Source organism: Fukomys damarensis, unplaced genomic scaffold, assembly GCF_012274545.1.
Source record: "Fukomys damarensis isolate Sample0158 unplaced genomic scaffold, DMR_v1.0_HiC HiC_scaffold_25, whole genome shotgun sequence".
Lineage (NCBI taxonomy): Eukaryota > Metazoa > Chordata > Mammalia > Rodentia > Bathyergidae > Fukomys > Fukomys damarensis.
In genome coordinates, this window is record NW_022900937.1 from 11,639,586 (window position 1) to 11,657,831 (window position 18,246).

The 18,246-nt window shown below is 44.8% G+C and overlaps 1 protein-coding gene across 3 annotated transcripts in view; it reads right to left on the reverse strand.

Moving 5' to 3' along the window:
* Positions 1-10,740: 10,740 nt before the first annotated feature.
* Positions 10,741-18,246, reverse strand: part of Sltm (SAFB like transcription modulator) — a 44,535-nt gene continuing 37,029 nt past the window's right edge. For all 3 annotated transcript variants that reach the window (XM_033756000.1, XM_010641256.1, XM_010641255.1), the window contains exons 16-21: positions 17,885-18,009; positions 16,831-17,001; positions 15,411-15,725; positions 15,179-15,323; positions 13,103-13,263; positions 10,741-11,048 (exon numbers count right to left, since the gene is read on the reverse strand). In XM_033756000.1, the coding sequence (XP_033611891.1) occupies positions 10,940-11,048; positions 13,103-13,263; positions 15,179-15,323; positions 15,411-15,725; positions 16,831-17,001; positions 17,885-18,009 (1,026 nt within the window). In that variant the 3' untranslated portion in view covers positions 10,741-10,939. The remainder of the gene's footprint in view (positions 11,049-13,102; positions 13,264-15,178; positions 15,324-15,410; positions 15,726-16,830; positions 17,002-17,884; positions 18,010-18,246) is intronic.

Below are 18,246 nucleotides of genomic sequence, written 5' to 3' on the forward strand. Positions count from 1 at the left end.
TTCCATAGAGTCTTGAAACAATCAGAACTTTGTTCAAATTTTAAGAACCACCATTTTAAAAATACACACACAAGGGCTGGGGATTTAATTTAGCTCAGTGGTTCCAGTGCCTGTCTCGCAAGCCCAAGGACCCGAGTTCGATCCCTGGTACCAAAAAATAAAAAAATTTTAAAAACCACAAAGGCACTGAGATGTAGCTCCGTGGAGAGTAGGTGCCTAGTGTGCACAGCACAGGGGTTTGATTCCCCAAAACCACACGTGTGTACATGCTCACTGAGCAGTGGTGTGGGCAGCTACAGGGACGTCTTCCGTGTTTCAAGGTCAGAGGCTCAGGTTCAGGACTGACTTGTGGGATATGTCTTGTTTTTCTGATTTCTTGCATGAGACTGTTTGGTTTTGGTGGTTGTTTGCTTGTTTATTTTTGTGAGAGAGGGTCTCACTATGTCGCCCAGCTGGCCTTGAACTCTGTTCTGTCCTCAGCCTGCCAAGTGCTGGGATTCTTGGCGTCTGCCACTGTGCCTGGCCCATAGGATGTTTTGGATTCTTAATTTGGGCTTCCTAATTTGGCTTAACTAAGCAAATTAAATCAAAGATTAATTAACTGAACCCAACATTAACCATTTTCACTTACAAAGATCCTTCTTAGCAGTTTGTTTTTAGTGAATCTAAACTCATTCTCTGAAGAGACAGGAGATCTTGGGAGGAACTTGGGAGGACTGGGAGGTAAATGCTCACTGAAAGCATACTTGTGATCCCTGCATTAATGCTGGATAAAGCTGCTTTTGTAAAATCCTGTGGGAGAAAAATTAAGAATTTCCAGAACTGTCCTCAAACAATGTCATTTAAGTGTGTTGAAAAACCAAATTGATTACATCTTGTTTAACTTTCTTATTTGTTGTGTCAGTCTTAAGCATACAATTTATTTAGAGGGTTACCAGATACCGAACTCAGGACCTTGCACTTGCGAGGCAGGCAGTGGCACCCCTGAGCTAAATCCCTGTCCCTTAAGCATACAATTTAAAATATAACTGAAAACTTACTAATATTTGGCAGAATAACAGGAAAGCATTAAAGATTTCCTCACAGCAATCCTCCTGCCTCAGCCCCCTAAGTGCTGGGATTAAGGCGTGCGCCATCATGCCCGGCTTAGATTATTTTTTTTTAACAATACTGGGGATTAAACCCAGGGCCTTCTCACTGAGCTATATCCTCATTCCTTTGTAATATTTTATCTTGAGACAGAGTAATCACCAGAGTTTGAGGCCAGCCTGGGCTATACAATGAGTTCGAGGCTAACCTGAACTACATAGCAAGACCCTGTTTCAAAAAAAAAAAAAAAAAGTCTTAATAAATAATAGTCTGTGATTGGAATTTTAAGGAACTGGACGTGTGGAAAAATGAATTATTTTGTGTTTAAAAACCTTTCTTTCCCTGGGGAAACTTCCATTCCTCAGTATACTCTTACATAAAAGATGCTTTCTTTTTATTGTTTTGCACTCCTGAACAAAAGGCATAGTATAAACACAAAAAGTATTGCTTCAGTTATCACAAATATTAGACATTTATTGTGTGCAGACTTTTTTCCCAGTGACTTGCTAGTTTTTTTATTTATTTATTTTTATTTGTTTTGCTTTTTTGAGACAGGGTCTCACTATGTAGTTGAGACTGACTTGGAACTCACTACGCAGCCCAGGCTGGTCTCGAACTCACAGCGATCCTCCTGCCTCAGCCTCCTGAGTGCTGGGATGCGCCATCATGCCTGGCTGACTTGTTAGTTTTTAAAATGCTGTCAGAATTTATAGAATTACCTTGTCTTTGAGTACAGCATCATGTCTTCCCAAAATGTATTTTACAGTGGCTTTTGTGCTTGCTGGATTTTTTTTTTTTTTTTCAGTTTTTTAGTTTTTTGAGACAGGGTCTTGCTATGTGGTTGAGACTGACCTGGAACTCACTATGTAGCCCAGGCTGGTCTCGAACTCACAGCGATCCTCCTGCCTCAGCCCCCTAGTGCTGGGATTAAGGCGTGCGCCATCATGCCCGGCTTAGTTTTTTTTTTTGTATTTTAACAATACTGGGGATTAAACCCAGGGCCTTCTCACTGAGCTATATCCTCATTCCTTTGTAATATTTTATCTTGAGACAGAGTAATCACCAGAGTTTGAGGCCAGCCTGGGCTATACAATGAGTTCGAGGCTAACCTGAACTACATAGCAAGACCCTGTTTCAAAAAAAAAAGTCTAATAAATTCATATATATATATTTTTTTTACATGATGTATCCTAGTTTCTAACTTCTCTATTCTGATCTGAAAATTAAACTCGAAAAACAGGGTAAAAATTCCAGCTGTTGCCTCCAGTGCCGCTTTGTCTTACTGTCCTGAGAAGGGGGATTTGCACTTGTGTAACAGGTATTCTTTGAGGCATGGAACTGTTCCAAATGAGGTATTTAAATACCATGGCAGAAATACAAAACCCGAGCTTTTAACTGCAATAGATCTAAAGGCAAAAAATGCGTTATTATTCTAGCTGATTCTTTGTGATATTCTCTAAGGATTTCTTGAAATCACTTAATTTGTTAATGGTGTAACTTTAACGTTTTCTGGCCCTCTGCACTGAAATTATCTTGCTTTGAGATGCAGGGTTCCCTGGAAGAGGATCCTGGCTCCTTTGGCTCTAGTAGTTATTTTATAGCTTCTGTAGTAGGTGAGGACACTGATCCCACAAGCAGGGACCTGTCCCGGTAGGCACTGTAGTTGCAATGCCCTCACAGCAGTTACGGTAACAGGTGTGACAATTATGCCTCTCTGCTTTGTCAATTTTCGTTCCTTATTATGTATCAGTTGTGTGAAATGACTGAAACTTCCTCTGAACACAGAATATTAGCTCAGCAGGCTTTTTACATGAGGCTTTCAAAAGCTTCCCCGGTGGTTTTGCTTTGGCTCTTTTCCTGTTAGACAACCATTGTCTCAGACCCCAGCAGACCGCAGTAAAAGGAGGTTGGTTGAGATCACGGTAAAGGACGAGCTTGGCTTGTTAAACTTCAGCAGCACCCGGAAAGCCACTCCCCAAGGTAGAACCAGTGAATCTTTTTGCTTGAATTGTGCAGGGATCACTGGATCTTGAGGAATAGCAAGTGAAGTGGCATAATGACTGCAGAGAAAGTAGTCCTGCAATACAGCAAGAAACAAATTTTCTTCCTCCCCCCTTTACCATCGGGAGTAATGAGGGAAGAGCTGCTGACGTGAATCTCTGCCGGGCCAGGGCTCCAACAGAGTTCTTCAAGGATTTAAGTACACAGACTGTGCCTGAGTGCCTTTCCCCGTCCTGTCCTCCTCAGTACCCTTTGTACTTCTGAAGTAACTCGTGTTCTGCTTTGTGGCCAGCTTTAATTTCACTTACAGAATTGTAGCAACCCTAGAGATTCGCAGGAAAGCACTGCACCACACCGAGCAGAGGTGCCTAAACCCATCCACCCAGGCTAGGGTTGGGCTGATGTCTAGAAAATAAATGTTTTAAGAGCTAAGGATGCTCAACTACTTAACTCTAAAAACTGTGTCTTAAGTTTCAGAAGTTTCACTGTTGACAGATACTCCTCAAAAGGCATTTTGAATATAGGTGGGAAAGTATAAAATATTTCTGACAAAATTATTCAGTATTATTCAACATTTAATTCACATTTGTTATTGTACTACAAGTACGGTGTCAATGTTGGATTCGGATGTTTTATGTTTTTGTTAATACACTTAAAACTGTAATCAGTGAATAACACCCGTAGTATTTTTTATTATAGATTATATTTTATTTCAATAAACTTTGATACTTAGATCAAACAGTCTTTCTGATATATTCATCTCATTAAGCTATTTCTTAGTGAGCTAGGGAGAGTGAGGAGGTGGGGTGTTGACAGACTGACTCATTTACCTAGGATTAAGTCTTAGAATACTTACACCAGAGGCTGGGGATTTAGCTCAGTGGTGCTGCCGCCTGCTTTACAAGTGCAAGGTCCCAAGTTCAATCCCCGGTACCAAAAAAACAGCTTACACCAACATTTTTTGGGTTGGGGGAGTACCAAAAATCGAATTCAGGACTTTGAGCTTGTGAAGCAGGCGGGGCGCCATTGAGCTAAAAACCTGACTACCCAAACTTTTGATAAATGATTTTCCCCACACACAATAGGAGTAAATAAGCAGCTAACTCTATACAGTTCCCAGCCATTAATCCCAGTGATAGATTTGTTCTGTCTAGCACTTCTCTCTGAGGGACTCAGGAAGAGCTGAAGAGGGATCATTTTTTTTCATCAAGTTAACCCTAACTAAAGTGTTATCAGCAATTTAATGTACACATGAGCTGATACTTCTCTGGGAAAGCTTTCTTGGACTCCTCAGTTCTCTGAACAGAATTGATCATTCTACATTGCATTTTTCTGGCCTCCCCAGTACACAGCACTTAGGGTAGACTTCAAGCCTTTTAAAGCCACGGATCGTACCTTTTTATTCATTCTGATGTTTTGTTGTTTTTTGAGGCCAAGTCTTGTATGTAGTTCAGGCTACCCTTGAACTATGCAGCCCAGGCTGGCCTCAAACTTGGCTGTGATCCGCCTGCCTCAGCCTCCTAAATTCTAGGAATACGGGTGCACCACTATGCCCATTCTCATTTTCTTGATACATGATCTACATGATCAGTGGCACTTAGAATTCAGATGTCTAGAGGAATCTTTTTTGTTTTGTTTTGTTTTCCAGTACTGAAAGTTTGAACCTAGCCTTCACAATGATCTACATCCCCTGCCCTTATTTTTCATTTTGAAACAGGGTCTCACTAAAGCACTAACTGCCCTACATACACTGGGCTCGAATTTGCCATCCTCCTGCTTCAACCTCCCACTGCTGGGCCTATAGGCACGTGTCACCATGCCTGGTTAGAGAAATCTTTCTATTACATGGTTACTGCTTACCTGCACTTTAAATAAGGCGATGAAATCATGTTGTTGAGTCAGCTTCTGTAACAGAAGTTAGAACTGAAGTCCTTAACCCATGGCACCCCTCAGACTTACCCTGGATGTCACCACGTCACCTAGAGCCAGTGGAAGAACATTTGGATCACAGTGTCAACAAAACTATGGAAAGCAGCATTTAATGTTTTGTGGGCCTTCTGCAGGCCCTGTGCTTTGTACTTCCGCATGCCGCGGGCACCTGCTCGCCTGCTGGAACAGAGAGGCAGGCCAGCACCTGCCCAGGAAGCTGCGCTCACACACCCGCCTGGAAGGCAGCTTGGCCTGCGCTCTGACACATGGCACACCGCACGGGACATGAGTCCCCTGATGCTCGGGACGCAGTGACCATTTCCTGTGCTTTCCAATGCTGAGCCCATTCTTCTCATGTCCTCCCTGCTCTGCAGAAATCCATTCCTGCAGACCCATGCCTACAAGGAAATCTTTTCTTCTGTCTTAAGTGTTCACGCTGCTAGTTACCAGAAGTCCTGCAGACATTTCTCAGTTCTGGAGCAGTCTTGTGAGGGTCCACTTCCTCAGCACCAGTTGGCTCTGGCTGTCACCTGGCGGAAGGGGCAGGGAGCTCCCCGACCCTTACCTGAGCCCCATCTCCTAGTCCAGCACATGCTGTGGGGGCACAGACACACGGTCTGCAGCACTGAGCACTGAGACACCCGGGTCACGCCAAGCCAGCTCCCTGAAGAGAAGCCCTTGTCCCCATCCTCCCACTCCATCCTGCCCCCAGAGCTTGCTGCCCCTGCTCCTGGGGTGGCAGTAAATGCCACTGACATTTCCACACACCTCACTGACACCCTACTCTGCATCCTCGGCGCACCTCTGGACCCATACCTGCCCGTCAGGAATAACATCTTTTTTGCTTGCAGTACTAGGGACTGAACCCATCTTTACTCTCAACTGCATCCCTAGCCTCCCTTTTAGAAATTGAGACTGTTATGGTTGGTGTCTAGATGCCCCCCGCCAAAGGCTCGTGATCATAAGTGGCTTTTTCGGAGGGGGTTGAATCTAGAGTGTGATGCTCGGATTAAGGGTGTGTGATGCTGTATCAGGATGTTCACTGATTTGGCACTGTCCTCTATAAAAGGGACAGAAAGAAGCTGCTATGGTCCTTGTTGGCTTTGCTACTTTCTGCACCCCATAAACTGTTTCTCCTCCATGATTCCTGTCTGCCACACCACGCTGCCTTGGAGCCGGCCAACTATGGACTGAAACTGCTACAAACTGAGCCAAATAAACCTTGACTCCTTTAACTTTGGGTGTCAGGTATTTTGTCTCAGCAATGAGAAAAGTTAAGAAGGTCTCCTCTGAATTGCCCAGGCTGGACCAAAACTTGAACTCCTCCTGCCTCAGCCTCCCAGAGTGCTGGGATTACAGTCAATGCCTAGATGATGTCTTTATTAATGAAGTCTATCACACATTTATGGAAAAAATACTAATCCTACAAAAACTCTCAGGAAAGGCAAAGGAGGGGGTACATTTCTTTGTAGAAACTTGTAAGTTGATTTAACTTTTCTAGTTTACTAGTTTTCAGTTTTTACCAGTCTATGTTTGAAGGACATCATGCTGATATTCTTTGCAGGGAGGTGGTACAATACATAACACCTATTCATTTTTTTCATCCCCTTCCCCTCCTGCTGTGAAGGCTTTTGGTTCAAACGGAGATATCATAATATATTTTGAATATTACTATTGATGCATATAGAATGTCTTACTTGTATTTCATTATTAGTATATTTCAAAACATCTTATAACATTACAAATCGTTTCCAACACTGAATCGCGTTGTTAACACTCAGTCCAACAGGTTTCACCCCTGGCAAAAACCTAAAAAAAAATATGTCCTGGCAGATGCAGAGACATTTTCACCTTGAATCTAGAAATTTATCTTGGAACTCTGCCAGCAGGTCTTTATTTGTGCTGTAATGAACCACACGACTTTGTGACCAGATCTGCCACACCTATTTTAAAAAGTAACCTAGGGCTGGGATGAGCTCAGTGGTTCCGGCACCTGCCTCGCAAACTCAAGGATCCGAGTTCAATCTCCGGTACAAAAAAAAAAAAAGAAAAGAAAAAGGTAACCCAAATGTCACACTGGTTCACTTCTTACCCACTGATGCTACATTTGCTAAAAGAACACCAACCGACCAGCCCAGAAAGTATTCCTTCTTTCTTGGTACAGGGAATCAAACTCGGGACCTTGCCTTGTGAGGCAAGTGGTGGCACCACTGAGCTAAATCCCCGGCCCCACAGGGACTATTCCTAAGTACAAAGCAAAGATTCCTGAAAAAAATGTGGCAAGTTTGGGACAGAGAAATGTATAGGCCTCCTATATGGCAAAGAGAGAGCAGCATCAATGTTGTCAATGTTACACCACGATGATAAAACCACTAAGAAACCTGGTGGCGCACACCTGTAATCTCAGCACTCAAGAGGCTGAGGCAGGAGGATCACTGCTGAATTCAAGGTCAACCTGTGCTATACAGTGAATTCAAGGCCACCCTGAACTACACAGAAAGATGTCTCAAAAACAAAAGACTGAATGGATGCTCAAACAAGTGAAGCCAGCATTGGTCACATTTTACAACAAAAATGAAAGGCGAAGTAGATGTTCACAAACTAGCAACTATGTCACCCAAAACACAAGCATTGGCCCACGGTGGTTTTACTCAGTCGTAAACATGTCAGGCATACATAGTTTCATAGTTTACAGAGAAAATAACAAGCACAAAATACCAGAGAAGTGTCTTAGAGAATTAGTACTGGAACTGATAAATGATCGATCACAACAGAGAAAGAACAGTATGTTTCTGCCCAAAGAGCTCCTCTGGCACAGAAAGGTGAACAACACAAGAACCTCCTGCGAAAACAGGAAGACCAGCAAGATGTCAAGTCTATCCTGCCAAGGATGACAGGAAAACAAAACGTGTTACCAGAGCAAGCAATGCCCGAGGTGTGATAGTTGAAGCAAAGATAATTGCTGTGGTCGTTTTGCATTTTCATTGTAGTTTCATATCTTCTAAGTAAAAATGTTTTGTTGAAAATGTCTGAACACTCATTACATATTACAAATTTAGTAATTTTTAAATAGCTTAACAAAACAATTAAAAATTCAAGAGAAACACTTCTGAAAAATGACTGTGGGCATCAAACATCTGCCATCATGCGCCTTTCCAAAAATTTGCTGTAACGCCCCAGGGGCTTTGTAAAACCATGGAAGGCAGCACTGAGAAAGTCATTTTAGCAAAGGACTAAAGCAGATGTGGAGGGGGCCGTGTGAAGGGATCAGCAAGAGCAAAAGGCTCGACTGGGTCGTCTGGTCATCGGAGTAAAGCCAGTGACCAAGAAAAGGAGCGAAACTTTTCAGCAGAACGAGGCCAAGAGGAGGGGACCGAAGATTGCACTGCTGGGCAGGGAAAGGGGAGCCGAGGCAGCAGGACCTGTGCAGGCCCTGAACAACCTGCACATCTGGAGCCTTCTATTTTCTTAACCAGCCTATGTCTGTACTATGTAATTACATCCATCTTGGGTGACTGGTACATATACTACATCTTAATAATTATTTAATTCCTCTGCCCCCAACCATGTCCCCCATCCCTTCCCATAAAAGACAAAAGATGAGAAACCAGGTGACACTGCCTGCTGGAAACCTGCCCTTCAGGCCTGGACGGACTGGCTAAGTCTCGATGAGGGACAATCTTATGAGGGATAAAAATACAGGCAGAGGGTTCTTAATTTAATCATCACTCCATCTAAGAGCCTGGGAATGTATTCCCTAAGCTTTTCATTTTCCTTCACACTCTGGCATGTGTAGTACCTGACTTCAGTATCCTGCTCAAACTAAGACTGGCCCTTATCTTTCTTGACAAAGCACCACACACGCAGTCTATTACTTCACAATTACTGAACACTTTTACCCCATGGAAACATCTGGATGGTTCTCGAGCATATGGGGACAGGACCCTTCTCCCCTTTCTGTGGGCTTGGAGGGACCCAGATTCCTTTGTAAAAACTTTCAGTCTAGTTTTCCCCACTGACCTAGAGCCAGCCTAGCTGGTTCCCTAGACCTTAAGAGGCCCTCCGAACCTTGTCAGGCTGGCTAAAGATGAAAAACGTGACCATGGCAGCCTGAGGGAAAGAAAATTAAGAGTGTGTAAACTGTTACACTCTTCAGTCTAAGTGTAGAAAAGACTGGCAAAACTCAGATTGTACTGGGGGTGAAACCAGGTGCTCACACACGCTAGGCGAGCGCTCTGCGCTGAGCTACGCCTTCAACTCTGAGGGTCGAATTTTTCAGATTCCCTCTCAGACGCCCACCCATCTGAAAACCGGCAGGACAGAAACTGTACTTCTGGTCAAGAGGTCTGAGCACTGGGCCAACAGGTGCCCTACCCCGTCTGCGTGCTGCCCGGCACCAGGAGTGGCACGATGACCCCGAGTGTGGTCCTGCTGGTAAAGGGCACATGGTGGCACAGTGACGCCGAGGCACAGCGGAGCAGGGCAGAAGCCGAGTCCACCCCAGTGGACAGAGGCGGCTTCTCCCACGGCCCGCACCACACTACACTCACACGCTGCGTGTGCAGTACATACGCCCCCAGTCCTCCTAAGACCGAGCCACCTCAGACACCGCGTGCACACCCAGGACAAAACGCCCACTGTACAGCAATTCCTCCAGTGAACGCGGCGCCCCAGAGCCCTCACTCCACCTTTCCCTCGGACTCGTACCGACTGCTGGATCTACCAAGAAACTAGACTAGATGATGTGTCACAGAAGTTTTCATGAAGGAAATGGATGTTCAGTGTAAACCTCGAAAGGACACTCTAGGGTTAGGGTTAAGTTTCTGATGAACCCTGTCTGCCACCAGCCGCCTAGTTAGCCAAAGCTAGATTTGTGTCCCAGGAACAAACACCGAAAGCCTGCCTTTATGGCTCTGTACCTACACAGGACATAGAACTAAATGCTAGAAAAGGCTGGGGGACTTGCTTCTGAAGAGCTGGAAACAAAGACAAATACACTTCCAAGTGTGGATTTTTATTTTCACAAAAAGACAATGTCCTTCCACATACAAGTATTTACAAAGCCCAACTGATTCACCGATCTAGAATCTGGGATTTTTCCACTTCTCAACATAGTTGGGAACATGGAAACATTAATTCCCACACGATTCCTGGAAACAGACCTTATCCATCCAACAGCGCAGTTTTCCCAGGTGTGCACTTACCTGCACAGCTCAGTCCGAGACTCTCAAGACATAGCCCTCACGGCCACGGTTTCATTCCATGCAAACCTGAACAAGTGTGCTTCTAAGCTAACCTGAAAATCAGTTCTCATTTTACAATTAAAAAGGTTCTCAACACTTTAGCAACTATACAGAATATGAAGGTTTATTTCAAAAAAGATTACATTTTTTAACCAGGTTACACAGATGCACTTAATGTAACAGTACCTTCTGCAAAAATAGGTTACATAATACTCAGAAATGCAAGGAACAATCTTATGCTCTAAAAATTAGACAGCAGACTTTTTAAGCGTAGCCTTCAAAATGGAGGCCGACACCGCTTGGTGACAAGAACGTCCAGAGCCAGGCACCACAGTGCCAATGCTGCCAGTGACCCACTACCGCGCAGCTGCAAACTACGCCTCGTACTCACACGGCCTTCAGCAAAACCGCTTCAGTTCCAACCTTTTCAAATGTGTATTGGTGCTGCAAGAAAGTAAAGTTGAATGATACACAAAACTATTAAAAATTACAACGGAACTATTTAAACGTCTTCTCTAAAATTGAGAAAAGCAATCATGTTAAAATTTTTAAAAAAAGAAAATAAAAAGTCTGACAGAACTCTCAAGCAGGTCAGAGGGTCCTCTTCTTAAGTAGTCAAATAAAGTTTATAGGAGACTTCAATAAATTATCTTGAAACCGTGGCAGAGAGCTCATTTTCAAAATCGCCGTGGAGGTCCACCCTTAAACGGCTTAAATCCAGAGCCACTTCCTCTTGGCATGGAACTGCCCCCGATCTGTACAATTCTGTTCACTGGAGATGCGTTACTGAAAAAGGTGTGAAAGGAAAATCCATCAGACAACCAAGGACACGTAATCACAGCAAATACCTACACGGCACTTACCATTCACTACGCCCTCCTGCTCTTTGTACTTTACAATGAATCTGTACTCCTGGCAACAATCCTGGGGAAAGTGAGCTCCGGAGGATAATCAACTTGCCCCAGGTCACCAGGCATCAGTGCTGGCGGGCTTTGAACCTGCACAATCCCCTCTTCCTCAGAAGCCCTGATGGCACGCGCGACACTGGAACCCAGATCGAAAGCAACAGCACCAAAGAGAAGCTAGTTAGGAATGCAAGTTCCCAAACTGGTCTGGGCTGCAAGAAAGGTTCTGGGCACAGAGCTGTCTTACTGTGAGCCCTTTCTTTAGGAGTGCGCTGTACACTGAAGCTGGGGAACTTGTGTTACAGGAAGTCATTCAGTAACTGCCTGGAATGTTTATGCGGAATGCCTGGAACGCTTAGGTTTGTAGGAGATGCTACTGAGTCAACAGCAAACCAGAGCCACCTCAGAAGCCCTGGAACAAAACTGGGAGGTAAAAATCCATAGTGGAGCTGGCTGTGGTGGCACATGCTGCTAATTCCAGCACCCGGAAGGCTGAGACAGGAGGACCCTGATTCTCGCCAGTCTAGACTACAGTGAGACCCTGACTCCATCTCACACACGCGTGTGAATGTCAGGCTGAGGAATCTGGAGTAGATCTTAGAGAAGCTGCTGTGGTTTTGAAGCAAGATATAAGAAGGGTGTCCCAACAGGTAAATTTAAAAGTAGGATGAATCACGGAGCAGGAAAAAGCATAACTTGGGAAGATCCGACTGAAGGTGAAAAGAGAAAGAAGGGGTAGCTATTAGAAACATTCAATGCCACTGAATGCCACTGAGGAATTTACGCCAGGAACAGAGAGGAAGACAAGGCCCATGTATTCTCAGCTGCTGGCACGGGCAGAAAAGAAGCTGGAGGCAACCAAAGGGACATGCAGGGCTCCAGCAGGACAGCAACGCCGGTGCTGTGACCTTGAACTGCTGGAGACAATAGGACATTCATCTGGAGACTGCAACACAGAGCTAAAAATAAAAGAGCATTGTCTACAGCTTAAAACTTGAAAGAGCCGGCAAAGGAAATGAAAAGGTAGAAAAATTATAGTGCCTTAGAAAACAGAAGACTATTTCAAAGTGAGGAAAAGCAACTGTGTGATATAAAACCTAACCATGGAGCCTGAGAACTATGACTACTACCCAGAAAAGGTCACTTGTGAGCCTTAAATGTCAAAAGCAGAACAAGTGGTGCGGGACAAGTTACGGCCCTCCAGTCTGTTTCTGTGTTTTGAGGCAGGGTCACATGACGGGGGGGCCAGACTGGGCCTCAATTTGTGACCCTGCTGCCTCAGCTTCCTGGGTAGGTGGGGTGACAGGAATGTGCCACCACGCAGGCTAACGCGCAGAAGCTTGACAGGATGTGACTGACAGAAGTGACTGTGGTCACTAAGCACAGCCAACATCTCTAAAACAAGGGCATGTGAAGGCGAGGAGGACAAGGCAGACGGAAAGGCAGAAGACCTGCCGGCTTCAGGGCCACAAAGGACACTGCTATACAGAGAAAAATCAAGGCTGCCTCTTAGCATAGGAATAGGCCTTGGGTTAAATGTCCGAAAGTCTTATTAGTTATCTGGCAAGGAAGGAAATGTAACACACCTTCAGTTTTGTCTTCCTCAGAACTTTAGGAACACTAATTAGAGAACAAGAAGATGGTCTTAACATGAGGTGTCTGCTCAGTACCTACTGGATCCCAAATGCCCTGTAAGCCCTGGACCCAGCCCGCTCCACGTGTCAGAATGCAAACAATTCACCTTCAATGAGGAACCCAAACTAACAAATCACCATCAGCACCCTTCACACCTCTCTTAGCGATGCTGAGTTCAGGTGGGGAAAGGTTTGAGCAGACCTAAGTTTTTCCTATTCACAGTTCAATCTCTGGGCAACTATGACAGCCTCCGGAAGACACGGCTGTGGGACAGCAGCAACTTCACGACCAGCTCCTCACCTCGAGTGCTGGCTCATCATGCCGGTGCCTGCTCGGCCATCGCTCATTCGTCTCATGTCATGGTAGCCGGGCCCTTGAGAAGGTGGACCGTGCCACTCTTTCCTTGGTCCACTTGTGTCCCGTCCATGGCGATCAACCACGTGTCGATCTTCAGGGTAGTGCTGCAGAAAAGCATACAAAAGTTAGGACACCACAGGCTCAGGCCAACAGATACACTGGTATGCTTTCGACGTTACAAAGGATGACTGAGATGATTAAAAAGGGTGAACATGAACAGCATAGGCCAAGAACTCGGTTCTCAACTGTCCTGAAGGCACAGGGTACCTAGGAAATGATTCTCCCCCCCCCTCAAACCCTTAAGACAAATCAGGATGGAGCATATGATCAACCTGTCAGGACAACAGCAAACAGCACATAAAAACAGGAGTTGTCTCTTGGCCCCTGGGGAAGGAGGATCATGACAATGAGCCCAAAATGGACAACTAGGCAAGACCCCACCTTAAAAAAAAAATCAAATGGGCTGGGATGTAGTTCATTGCAAAGGCCCCTCAAACCCTTAAGACAAATCAGGATGGAGCATATGATCAACCTGTCAGGACAACAGCAAACAGCACATAAAAACAGGAGTTGTCTCTTGGCCCCTGGGGAAGGAGGATCATGACAATGAGCCCAAAATGGACAACTAGGCAAGACCCCACCTTAAAAAAAAAATCAAATGGGCTGGGATGTAGTTCATTGCAAAGGGCCTCCTAGATGCAATCCCCAACACTGCAACATAAAACAGAAAACCCCTTCAACAAAAAAAACCCAAAGTCCAGTCATTACTTTATGTAGCACTAATCATGGCTGTGAGAAGGCGCTGTCTCTGAAAAACAGACCTGTGAACATCAAAGAACAAAAACTAAAGGGCAGATGAAGAGCTAAGACCCAAAGCTTGCAGGACAGAAGCTGAAGGGGCTCACAGACACCACCCCAGCCAAATGACTCCCGACTCGCTGGCTGGTGTGGGAAAACAAGGCGCAACCGCTGAAGCTTATCTGAATGAAGCCAGGGCACAAGGCTTCCTCAAGTTCTGCCCTAATAAGGCAGCACCTGGGCACCACAACTCATCTCTAAAGTTCAGTTCAGGGAACCAGCTACCAAACACTTCTATTTACTAGAGATGCTAAAACTCACACAGCCACTAGGCCCAGGCGTGTTTCACAATGTACTGGATGAAATGATACTTAGTCATATCAGATAGAATGTCAAAAGATCACAAACTTTCCTGTCAAAAATGCTGTTATGAAATCCAAATGCAAAACAACACTCCAGAGTACATGGCCAGCACACATCAGAATTCTTTTTGGTATGTAATTTACAGAAATATACTGTTGGTGCTACTGTCCGCTCATACAGTCAGTATTTCATTAGTATGGTATTTAAAATTGGTCTCGTATTTTCTGCTCATTTGAACTGCTAGCCTCCCCATTACAGGCATGCACCGCCATACCTGGCCCCCAATTTCTTTTCTTTTTTTTTTGGTTTTTGAGACAGCATCTCACTATGTAGTGAGACTGAGCTGGAACTCACTATGTAGCCCAGGCTGGTCTCAAACTCACAGCGATCCTCCTGCCTCAGCCTCCCAACTGCTGCTGGGATAACAGGCGTGTGCCACCACGCCAAGCTGGCCCCAATTTCTTAAAAGTCGTCATTAAGAAAGCTCATTTACCAAATAGAACAATTCTCATATTGCAACAGAAAGTAGGAAAGAAGTTTCAAGGACAGTATCCTGCTTCTCTGACTATTGGTATTCAACCACTAGCCATAAAATTGACAAAGAATAAATTCTTTCCCAAGAAACTAGTCTCAGCCAGGCGTAGTGGTGCAAGCCTCTGAGGCAGGAGAGGCACAGCCAGTTCAAGGCCTGCTAGGACATACTGAGTTCACAACAACTTGCACTACAAATCGAGATCCCGTCTCTCAAAAAACTTTAGAAACCAGAAAGAAAAAAGAAACTAGTCTCAGTCATTCCCTGTAATTACAGTACGCCTCGTTACACTGTACACACAGCACCTCACCGGGCCGCCCGCTTACCTGGGCTCCGCTGCCCCGGTCTGAGATGACTCCTCGGTCGCTCTCCCTGCCGCCGTACCCGGAAGCATTACTGCGACTCCCAGGTGGGGCGCCTCTCACACTGTGTCCTGACACCTCCCTCCCGGAGCGCTCGGGCCTCTCCACTCTGTGAAACCCAACATAAAACCTGTGTGACAGCACCATTACCATGCCCTCAGCCCCGCCCAAAGGCACCAGCCGCACTCCCACCCACCTTGCGTCCCGCTTGTCGGCAGACATGCTCCCTTCGCCCTTCCAGGACGTGGGTCTGGAGGGGGTGGGCCCAGCCTCCCGGGGGTGTCTCGGGTGCGCCATGTCGGGCCTGTCGTGCATGATCACTGTCCTCCTCTCCTCCCGCTCCCCTCGCACATCTCTTCTGTCCGTGTCTCTAAGTTCATTTCGTGGAGGAGGCGGCTCGTTTCTTCTTGAATCACTGAAATTTTTGGGGTATCTCTCAAAGCTGGAATCGTCCCTTCGTGCAGTGGGCCGTGCTTTTTTCCCTTCACTCTGACCAACAAAGCGTTCCCGCCTAGTGATGAGAACCAGAGAACACAGGTCTTAGCAGCACATACTGGACCTTATTCCGCTTGATTATTAGATATTCCTCATTTAACCGGCTACCCGGTTAACCACTGTTCAGACTCACGACCGAGGCATGCTATTCAGACTTACAACCAGGTGCTCAGTCTTATGACCCAACTTTTTTTGCGGGGAGGCTCGGTTTTTTACATTTTATTTCTAGATCCTCAAGTCTTTTTTTGGTACAGTAAACCTTGTTTACACGGTACTGTACTTTCTGCTGATTGTATAGAATACTGTAGTTCTACTTTCTGTTATACATTACAGTACTGCACGGACGAGTTATGCAAATACAAGCAAAGTCATCAATCTGGAGTTTCCTTTGACCATTTCTTCACTCTGCATATTGTAAAGTACATACTACGTATAATTCCTCATTTAGCAGCCCAGTAATAGGAACAGAACTCAGTAGTTAAAGGAAAAGTGTCAGTAAAATCTATAATCCCACACTTTCTTTTAAAAGGATCTTAAAGCATAGCCACCAAAAAGGCTACACCGATTTTAATAACTGTTTTCCAGTACTAGGCTTTATTCCCAGCCCCCCTCCCCCTCCCGTCGTGGTGAGATAGGATCTCACCAAGTTGCTCAGGCCTAATAATTTGCTCCTACATTAAATGTCTGGCACAAAGGATGGTACTTTAGCATTCAGGAGAAATTACCTAAAACACTCAAGCTACTACCAACTTGAAGAATGTTTAACTGTTCTTTTTTTTTTCTTCCTTTCGGTACTGTAAACCGAACCTAGGACTTTCACACTGAGTTACATCCTTGGCCCTTTTTATTTTTTACTCCCTAAGTCACCAGGTTGCCCAGGACAGGCTCCATCTTTCCATCTTCCTGCCTTAGCCTCCCAGATTGCTGAGATTACAGAAGTGTGCTTCTAAGCCAAGCTGTTACTGTTCCTAACAACTGAAGCACATGCAAAGCTAAGTGCTCCCGCTCACCTGTGATGTATGCAGTCAGGCACCCTACTTCACCAGGTTATCATGACCTATTCAATCAAGAACCTGAATTATCACTAGCGAGGCTACACTGCCTATGACAGCTCTACTTACCTATCAAAAGAGGAAGACTGTACCACCGAACTGTCAGCAAACCTGCCCCTCTCCCGGTGATCAAAGTCATTAAATCTGTTCTGTTGGCGAGAGTAGTCAGACCCATGGCTGAATCGGGCATCTGAATCTAGAGACAACTTTTTATTCTCGCTCCAGTAAGGATCATCTCGCCTTAAAGAGAAATTTTTGCTCATTGATACGAATTACTTTTACAATAATCAAACAATACTCACTTGGAGTCATACATACCAAATGTTAGAACTGTGGACACAAGAGGCTACTAAACTCAAGGCACAATGAGTTCAGTTAGGAATGCGGGCCAGCAAGACATTGTTAAATCATGTACAGTCATATAATGTTAGAAGAATTTAAACAGAAAAAGTTAAAAGATCATCTGTTTTTACATCATAAAGTGGAGAAAAAAAATGAAATAAAATATTTGACACCAAGTATAAGTGGCAGTTCAAAACCTTCTCAATGATCTTTAACTCTGGAAAAGTTAAAGAGGTACTATAAGTCCTAAGTACAATTCATTCATTCTACCTCTTTCTCTACACAGTCAACTACAACTCATATAACTTATAGTAAGAAAATTAAATGAATATAGTTATATGAACACACACAACAGAATCCATACTTTAGTCTTTCCGAGTTTATGACTTCCATTCTTTTTGGTACCAGGGATTGAACTCAGGACCTTTTGCTTGCAAGGCAGGCAGCGGCACCACTGGACTAACTCCCTGGCCCATGACTTTCATTCTTAACAGTACCTGCACTACTGATAAAAACTTAGCAGATGGATCTGAGTTTGAGAACCATTATCAGAGTTTACTATGACTGCGTATTTCCAGCCATGATAAAAAATTATTTGGCACTGAGGAAGGAAAACGGAATGAAAAGCTGTCCCTGCTGGATACTGCACTGGGCCCACCCTGGTACTGTAATCCTGCTGCCGCCCAGAACCTTTATTCCAGGGATGGGAACCTATACTTCCTAATTCTTGATGGGGATAAGGTAGCAAGTGTAACAGTTAAGGAAGAGAGTAAGCTACTACCTATGATCTACATCACGTGGGCGTTTCAGAGAATTCCTTTTTTCCTGTTCATAACGAAGCTGCTGCTGCTGTCTTCTGAGTTCCTCTCGTTCTCGAGCAATCCTTTCAGCTTCCTTACGCCGCTCCTTCAGACACAGAAGAACCAACCAATACAAGATGAAGATGAAAGTAAGCATAGGCGAAACCAGGTGTTAACCAGTCACTAAGAAATCATCTTAGGCAAGCACCAGGCAAAACTGTGCCCGGGACTTGTGATTTTCATTTCAACCATCTAGATTTTAGCTAGATGTTGTTCTTTTGTATCATTAAAAAATAGCAGGGGCTGGGTGATGAGAACTGGTAAATATTCGGGAAGGTCAGAT